The sequence below is a fragment of the Cicer arietinum genome, chromosome 4 (assembly GCF_000331145.2).
Source record: "Cicer arietinum cultivar CDC Frontier isolate Library 1 chromosome 4, Cicar.CDCFrontier_v2.0, whole genome shotgun sequence".
In the NCBI taxonomy this organism is placed as follows: Eukaryota; Viridiplantae; Streptophyta; class Magnoliopsida; order Fabales; family Fabaceae; genus Cicer; species Cicer arietinum.
Window position 1 is genome coordinate 26,521,218 of NC_021163.2, and position 9,193 is coordinate 26,530,410.

Genomic DNA, 9,193 nt, shown 5'->3' on the forward strand with positions numbered 1-9,193 from the left:
GGACATCATCATGGATGTCTTGTCTTCGACGACGATGCCTAATTTGACGATTTGCTTCGTTTCATCGTCTATTTGATGTTGTTGGTGGAATTCTCTCTACACCATCACCACCTCTATCACCACCTATAATATTGCGAATAATTTGGCCGAAAGCACCTCTCATCCTATGCACTGCAACATATAAATATATAAATATTAAAAAAAATTATAAACAATAAAAAATCAATGTAACAATATATAAATAATATATTAATAATATATAAATGTAATAATATATAAATAATATGTCCCATTTAGTTTCAAAAAATTATAAATAATATATAAAAGTATGTTTCGAAACTTTCCCAGATCCAAACCTTCGAAATTATGTTTCGAAACTTTCCTAGATCCAAACTTTCGAAAGTAGGTTTCGAAACTTTCCCAGAACATTTCGAAAGTTTCCCTGGCCTTGCATTTCGAAGATTTCAAAATGTTCGAGGAATGCATTTCGAAGGTTTCAAATTCAAGGAAACTTTCGAAACTTTCTTGTGTTTCGAATCTTCCAAATGCATTTCGAAAGTTTCAAAAAATTGCAAAATTTCAAAAACAAACTTACTTTTGCGTTTCGAATCTTTGAGATCTTCGAAGGTTAGGTTGAATCTGGATCGGATATTTGAAATTTTCGAATGATTTGGTGAAAAGTGTGGGTAAAATTTTTTTTTGGTTTTTATATATGTGATGGAGGGTAAAATAGTCTTTTAGTCATGACTGGGGGGTGGCAGGTCAAATTGGGGGAGTGCCTGGTACAAAACTCATTTCTTTTTTATTTTTTAGAAATTTAGCCCATCCTTCATTTATACTTCTCATCTTTTAATACATTTAATTTTTTTTTTATTGTGTATAAAGTTGAAATTCTTTTTCTTCACTTTTTAATTAACACAATTGAAACTTTTAAAATTGTTGAAAAATTCATAGCATTTTAAAACTTCTGAAGTACAAGTGAACTTTTAAAATATATTCAAAAAATTTATTCATTTTGAAACTTTTGAAATAGAAGATTCAATAATTTTCAAAAGTTTCAACTAATTTAAAATAAATTTACGAAATCTTTGAAACTTTCATCTATGTCAAAAATTTCGAAATGATAATTTTTTCAAAAATATGAAATTTCAAAATATTCATATTTTTTGAAATGTATTTTTTTTACATACAAATTATTGATATATATAATTTATTTTTAATAATTTTATGTCAATGACTAGGACAAGAGGCGTGAAGGATGAGAAGAAGGAGAAGAAGAAGGAGGAGGAGAAGAAGAAGAAGCTGAATATCAAATCATCAACCATACACTTGTGTAACCTGACCCAATTGAGGAACGACTTTTGTTTTCAAGTTGGATGTTAAGAAGACTTAACTTGTGAAGTTAAGTGGTTATAATCTGTTTTGAATTACTCCATTAAATCCTTCTGGATGAAGGAATTGGACATCGATACCGGGTTGGTAGTGAACCAGGATAAATCATTGTGTCATTTTCCTTCCCCCTGTTTACTGCCTCTGATTTTTATTTAGTACTATTTAATTTTATTACAAAAATTAAAAAATATAAAGAATGAAAATATGAGTTTATTTGAAGATTTGAGTTATAACAAATTTGGATAGATAAATCCTTATCTTATATTTCGTACATCATCGAATCACATAATCTAATTATATAAATGATCATTCAATTCAGAATTTTGCAGACTCACAAATTGGTAAGTTCATGTGTCAAGTAAACCTTTAAACACTCATAACTTAATCAATTCTCAATCAATTTCAATTTCATTTGTTGCCTGTTGAATTTCGAGAAGCCTCAACCTATATTTTTTCCTTCAACCATATCATTTTTCAATGGATAAATTGACACTAAAATCTTCTATTTTGATTATCTTTCATAAAAACTAACTTTTTTTAATTATTTCTATTCTATTTGGATGTTCATATGTTAAGCAATGATGAATTATTATTTAATGCATAATCGTGTATAAAATATGCAAATCATCAAATAAGATATGACATAGAGTTTGACTCTTGATAAATTTAGTAGATTGAATGTGCTTATTAAATAGAGATAGATGTTCAAGGATTCCTAGGTCAACGATATTCGTCTGATTTGTTTTGAATCGATGGTAAAATATATGTTGTACCTCCAGACAAATTAATGGAATCCAATTTGAGGCAGAGGTAAGCAGAAGTTGTATCTATTAATATTTATTATTGAAAGTATTAAGATTGTGTGGAAAAATGGTTTTGGGTAGGTCAAAAATGAGTTTTTTTCTACCTTTACAATGATAAATATGTTGACTCTGGATTATATTTTAAGGCAATATAGTAATCGTTGATAAAGGGGTTTTCTTTATTTTTTGGTTCTCCTCTTTTACTTGTAATAAAAGATCTTAAATATTTGTCTTTAAAAAATATAAGATTTTTCACCTATAGTCATATTAAATTCTTTTTCACGTGCCTAAGAGAAAAACATGTCATTATTTCTGCACATGATTAATGATATCATATATAAGATAGAGACTCTAACTCAGCGCAAATATAACTTTCTATTAATATTAATACTAATAATTTTTTTTAAAAAATATTATTAATAGCAGTGATACTAATTACTATCTGAGACCAGTGATACTAATATAAGTTCTGTGATACTAAAAAATTTACTGAAAATGATACTAATCACTATCTGAGTCCCGTGATACTAAAAGAATTATTATTAATAGCAGTAATACTAATTACAATTCTTCTGGCAGAAATTGAAGACGGAGAAGAAGATGGAGTGAGTTAAAGTCTATGTGAAATCATTAATCATATGTGGCAACAATAACATGTATTAACATATAAGCATCAAATAAGGTAAAAATTGGCAGAAGGTAATTAATCAATTTTAGAAATATCTGAGAACAATGAAGGACAACCAACTTGCAAAAACTAAAAGAAGAAATCTCAATAATTGCATAAATAAGAAATATATTTAAATAAAAATTAAGGAGGCTAACAACATTTTATATTGCTTGTGCTCCATAAATATAATTTTCGTCTAAGTTTCTTCTATTGGATTGTGTGAAGAAAATATGTAATTAGATACAGTGTAGTTAATCTTAAGAAATAATTGTCTTCTTTATCACTCAACTATTTGATGTAAGTCAATAGATTATGAAGTCAGTAACCGACATGCAAATCTGCAATTTTTAAGTGGGGGTGAATGTTTTTTTATTTACAAGAAAAGCATATACGGGTCAATTTATGTTCATTGATGAACGGCATTTATTACTCAAATTTTGGTTAGCAACAATTTTTCTTGCATTTAGATTATCTGCTGTCAAAGGTACACAAAGTCATACAGTGAGTGAATTTAACACGGTTGAATTTCATGTAAGTCTTTAGTTTCAAAAGAGAGATGAGATTAAAGAATTAATTTTCCTTCTCTCCAACAATAAAAACATCAGCTTTCCTTATATTAATTTCCTTCAAATGGAAACCATAGGTGGGGGATAATCAAACATCATGCAAAGTACACAATTTAATGAAGCATGACACCTATACAAACCAAAACATCAGAAATCTTCGATGAAGATTATTGTATGCATAAAGGATGAGGACATCTTAAGTAGAAAAGATGAGAGAAAACATTAGGGACAATTAAAATGCATCAAGGAAAAGCAAAGCATCATCTTTTCTTTAGCCAAATGTTGCAATGAGGAAGGATTTGTAGACGCTCATAAACTTGGCCACAAATGCTGCCAGAGAGAAAAAATATGGTCAGCAAGCAATTATTGTATAGATTATGTACCAACATATATTCACTTTGTATAAAGCAATTGCTATAAACATTGAGTCCACAAAATATGGAGTCTATATTAGAGTTTCGAGTAAACCACCAATTTCGTTCCTAAATTTACATCTTGGCTACTTTGTCGATCAAGTAAATAGTAATAAATAGTCCCTAATGTTTGTAATATCTGACCTGTTAGTCCCTAACATCTTGTTAAATTTATCAAATTAGTCACTTGTTTTTGCCATTGTGTAATAGCATGAACAAACATGACGAAGTGTGACAAAATATTATGAACTACTTATTACTTTCATTTACTTTAGAGATAAACTAGGAGCGAATGTGCAAATTTAAGGACACAATATGGTTTACTCTAAAGAATTTTCCATGGTCAGCAACAAGCTCATAAAGATGTAACTGTTCATCTGACTATTTCACACATTCAGATCAAAGTACCTTCGATGTGAAATATTGCTTTCTGTCCAAGGCGCATTCTATGCTCCTGGTTCAAAGAGGGAAAAGAAATATCAGCAACTATTCACTTTGAAAAATAAGTAAAAATGGCTACATAAAATCTTCAACTATTCACTTGCAAAATTCCAAGATAATGAGGAATATATTTGGGGAATAGGGGAAAGCATTAAAAAATATAACAATAGAAGAATGCTGCTTATACATCAAAAGTAGCAGATCATAAGAAGAATTGTTCCATAAGCTAACAAATTAGGTAAAACTAATACAGAAGGCCGGAGTTCATGAAGAAGACATTATCATATACACTGAGCTATTGACATGAAATATCATATTGGATTATTGATAATGCACTTACATAATATGCTGCCCAATGGCAGATTTCATGCTTCAGTTCTGCATCTAGTTTCCTCAATAGCTCATAAAGAAGCCTCTGAACCAACAATTATAACCTCAAAGTCAAGTGTGAAAACTAAAAAATCAAAGAAGAAAAGCCCTCACATTGAGACATTGTTTAGCAACAGTTACCTTCAAAATGATCTCAGGAGGAATGCAATTGATCAGCAGCTCGTACAGCTTTCCCCGAACTTGAAACAACCTAAAGTATAATATCATATTATGTAAAGGAGATGAAACATGCATTGTACGTAAGCGAAACATGAGATTAGTTGATAACACAATCGGGTAGGCGCTTTATAAAAATGAAAAGGTTCAATCAAACATTTCATTTATTATGAAAAATCAGAAAACTGTAAACCGCATCAAAAGCAAACCTTTTTGGGCTCTGTTCCTTCATTATGTCAGATGCAATTTCAGAAATATATTCTTCCCAGTCCATTGGGGAAATTGTTTGTTTGTCAGTGAAAGGATACCTACAAGTAACACATGACATGACACTATGCAAAAGAAATGAATATCTGAGACTATGCATTCCATATTACATTGGAAGTTTGTGGAACTTACTGTTGGACGCGGCAAGTCTCAAATGACAATATGGCCCTCCTTAAATTCCGATTTGATTTCTCTGCTATGCGAGCAGCAAAACCAGAAGGAAGTTGCAGCCCTTCTTTCTTACCAATGAACTGTAAGACTTCAACAATCTGCCACATGGATCTCCAAAGATTCAATATAAATGAACATTCAACTTATAGAATGGATATGCTAGTTAAGATCAGTATTCATAACAATGTCCCTGTTTAGTTTCCATGTTTTGGGCTTACGCCCTCCTTTGTTTAATTTTTAAAAGAAATTATAAAACATCGACTTAACAACCTATTATCATCTTGCAATAGCAGCAAGCTACCTGGTAGAACATCATACATCTACTGGAAACAACTAACACACAAAAATAATAACATTGTCAAGAATGAAAATACTTCTACTCACAACCCTACCAGTTAAAACAATTGCTTCAACGCTAAAAAACAAGGGAAACATTTCTTGGGCACTACAGCAGACTTAAAATTTATTTACCTGTTCTTCACTTGGTGCATTTATTCGTACATTAAGACAACGGGAACGGATTGCTTCCGTGACTCTTGAAGAACTATTGCAACATAGAATTAATCTGCAATAAGCGCTGTATTTCTCCATCGTTCTGCGGAGAGAATGTTGGGCTTCTCTAGAGAGTTTGTCAACATCATTAAGCACTAGTACTGATACAGAATAAAATCAAACATCAGTTTGCAAAACTGAAGCAAACTTAAAAAGAAAAACAAGATAAATGGAATGCTTGTAAATCTTGCATTTATCATACAAGCCAAGATGGAGAGATTTCTTATTTGACATAGCCGTAAAGAAACATAATCTAAAAGCAGTGCACGAGTAACTTTGACACTACCAATCAATCAACAATCTACACAATTAAAGATAAAATGTTTACAGCACACAACAACTGAAAGATAGCACTCAGATATGCAAAAAGTTCCACACTGTTTGTTGATCATGCAAAGATTCCTTCTTTTATTGTAAAAAAAAACACTCATGTATTGGTTAACAACAAAGACAGCCAGTTACCTTTAAATCCTTTCTTCCCTTTAGTATCAATGGGTCTATTCTTGGCCATTTCTTTGATTATTTCTTGAACAATGTATCTGTCCTGGAAGCCTGCATCACTTGGAGTCATTTCGATGTGATTCGCACTTGATAATGTAGTCAGCTCTAAATCAATAGATCTACTCCCAGCCTGAAACCAATTAACAAGTACTTAATAATAATAATAATAATAATAATAATAATAATAATAATAAGCTGAATAAAACACCAACAATCCAGTTTACTATACAGAGCAAACAACCAATGCAATGCACATGATATTGAAATTTCAAAGGATCAAGACAAATCTAAATAAATGTTCATTTTTTCTGAATTGAAGGCATTCATTTTGAGTTGTGTCCTACAATTAAGACATTTGTGTGATGCCAACTCCTCTTTCGTAAGTATAATAATACATTGTAAGAGCATATCAGTGATATGCTAAGTTGATATCAATAGGTTTCTCATTCTCTGGAACTCTTCTTCTCTTTCAATATACCAAAACTATTTGCCAATTAGTGGTCAATAATAGTATCCAGTCAGACATTGCTCACTAAGGGTACAAATAAAATCACCTAAACTATACCAATGTAAGAGTGCTTCTGATAAATCACAAGCTTACAACAACACAGAAAGAAAAGGGTGGTATAAAAAAGAATGAAGCTTACATCCACTTTCCACGCCCGATTTTCTACCTTCACCTGAAACATCAACAAAGACAATTTGGAAAGGCATCAAGTTACAGCACCAAGAAGCAAATAACAGTAGTTCTAGCATAAATGCAGTATCTACAAATACATAGCAGTCAAAAGCTCAAAGATACATGATAATAAAAGGAAAAAAAAATATCTTACTAAAATTAATTTAATTTGATCTCAAAATACTTTTGGTGGTCGCACAAGAATGCATTCTCAGGGAATAAACCAAAAATAAACATTACTAAATGCATATACAATATACAACTTCTTTAAAAATATAGTCAGTGAAAGCACACAGTAAAGAGTGACAAAAAAGGGTTTTAAAGGGACCTTTTCGGCACCAGGTCCAAACATTTGGCGGAGAAGAGCCATGATTAGTGTTTTCTTGCCAGCGCCTGATGGGCCATAGAACAGCAAATGAGGGCAATCATGTTCAGTAACCTGCAACAAACCATCCGATCCAAAAGAAAAATTTAAAACATAATTTTTAAAATCAAAAGACAAAGTGATTGATTCAAATACAAAAGGAGAGTGAGAGATAGTTACCAATTTCTTGAGATTTTCAGCGATGTCCCTGTGAACCATAACATGGTCGAGGGTTTTGGGACGATACTTATCAACCCACAGCATCTTTCCTCTCTAAGCCTTCTTCCGCTTCTTTCTTCAATAACACAAACTAATTAGACTTACTATGTCCAACAAAGGCCACAACCTTAGATAAACTATGAAATATCGACACAGACACACCATAGACACCAGACACGACACTGTCACATATATACAGATAATAATTTGAGAAAATTGAAGTAATTGAGTGTAACCAAATGTATCGGTGTCATGTTGCCTCACAATTGCACTTCACACAAATCTGCATATCTTTTTTCCTCTCTTTTTCAACTTCAGAAGCAGTTGGAAAAAGAATTTCAACAATTACTAGCAAGGAAGCTAGTGACTAAATTTGTGTTGGAAAAAGTACTAAACTTATTAATTATCAAAGCATTTCGTGAACATATTCATGCATGGCTAGTTCCACTTTTCCAGGAGCCAAAATATATTTTGGAGGTTCAAAATTGATTTTAACATGTCTAAGTACTATCGAGCAGAATTGATTTTGCCTCCAGAATTGATTCTAAATTGAAGCTAAAATTTGTATCAAGTCAAAATGTGATTTCTACCACAAAACTTATTGTTCATTTCACTTTTATGTGAATATACCAGAACATAAATCATTTTATATTCAATTCACTTTTAACTAAAATTAATTTAGCAAAATCAATTTGTATTGCTACAGAACCAAACACACACTTCATCTAAAATCAAAGTTGCAAACAAACACAAATAGCATATTGTATATCATTAAAACACGATTAAAGATAAATCTAACTCTAAGCATCAAATGCGACATTGGAAACAGAGTTTGCAGAATCTGTAACACGGAAGTTTGATTTATGGACACCTTTACCAACTGCGAACAGCACAACGCAGATGCACAGACTGAGATGTCGAGCTCCAGCAGAACGGCATGACGCTGGGGTCTGAGGTCGACGTGCGGCACAGAGGCAGTGAGGCTGCCGGAGTAGCAAGTTACGGTTACGGTTACGGCGGTTTAGGGTTCTCACTACTTAGTGCTCAACACAATTTATTTATTTTTTTTGTTAAAAAATTAAATGGGAAATGAATTAATTCCCGCCAAAATTGAGAGTATGGGTGAATAATTTTTTGCGGCAGTTTTTAGTTTAACTTAAAATATTAAGAATGGTTAATTATTTAATATTATAATATTATTTAATTATTTAAGATTAATCATTTAATATACGTTAATTTAATTAAAGAGTTAATTTAACAACATGTTAGATATTATTATTATATTATTAAATATAAAATTTTAGTTTTATCTCTCTGCACTGTTTTCTTACTTCATCAAATCCGACACTATTTTCTTATCTTATTATAAAAAATCAAGCTGCCAAAATTGATATATATATATATATATAGGTGAGCTATTATTACTTTTTGTACCATTTATTTAGTTTTTTTTATCAATGTATATCTCTTGAAATAATCTAATAATGAATTAATATTTTATTTTAGTAATGAATTAATATTTTTTTAGTAAGAACAAATATTTTCACACATATAATTGATTGAGTGGTTATTTGAAGATGGAAGTTATAACATTTTTACAGATGTAATT

General features: G+C 31.0%; 1 protein-coding gene across 6 annotated transcripts; it reads right to left on the reverse strand.

The window, feature by feature from the left end:
- Positions 1-3,427: 3,427 nt before the first annotated feature.
- LOC101505338 (replication factor C subunit 3-like) lies at positions 3,428-8,612 on the reverse strand. Of its 6 annotated transcripts, none has more exons than XM_004497602.4 (12): positions 8,456-8,612; positions 7,546-7,656; positions 7,330-7,440; positions 6,970-7,002; positions 6,284-6,452; positions 5,741-5,922; positions 5,231-5,367; positions 5,041-5,139; positions 4,796-4,865; positions 4,626-4,700; positions 4,253-4,298; positions 3,428-3,761 (listed from the first exon to the last, which is right to left on the reverse strand). In XM_004497602.4, exons 2-12 carry the CDS (start codon positions 7,627-7,629, stop codon positions 3,703-3,705), a joined length of 1,065 nt encoding a protein of 354 aa, XP_004497659.1. In that variant the 5' UTR covers positions 7,630-7,656; positions 8,456-8,612; the 3' UTR covers positions 3,428-3,702. The 6 variants fall into 6 exon arrangements, with proteins under 6 accessions (XP_004497659.1, XP_073223097.1, XP_012570369.1 ...); XM_073366996.1 differs by having other exon boundaries at positions 5,041-5,163; XM_012714915.3 differs by having other exon boundaries at positions 7,546-7,660.
- Between the last annotated feature and the right edge of the window lie 581 nt (positions 8,613-9,193).

Bases quoted from the DNA above. Each gene is read 5' to 3' on its own strand.
- LOC101505338 (XM_073366996.1), bottom strand. From the start codon at position 7,629: ATGCTGTGGGTTGATAAGTATCGTCCCAAAACCCTCGACCATGTTATG. The intron at 5,368-5,740 runs GTAAATAAATTT...TCCATGTGGCAG, and splicing joins ATGCACCAAGTGAAGAACAG to ATTGTTGAAGTCTTACAGTT. The intron at 5,164-5,230 runs GTAAGTTCCACA...TCTTTTGCATAG, and splicing joins GAGACTTGCCGCGTCCAACA to TGTCATGTCATGTGTTACTT.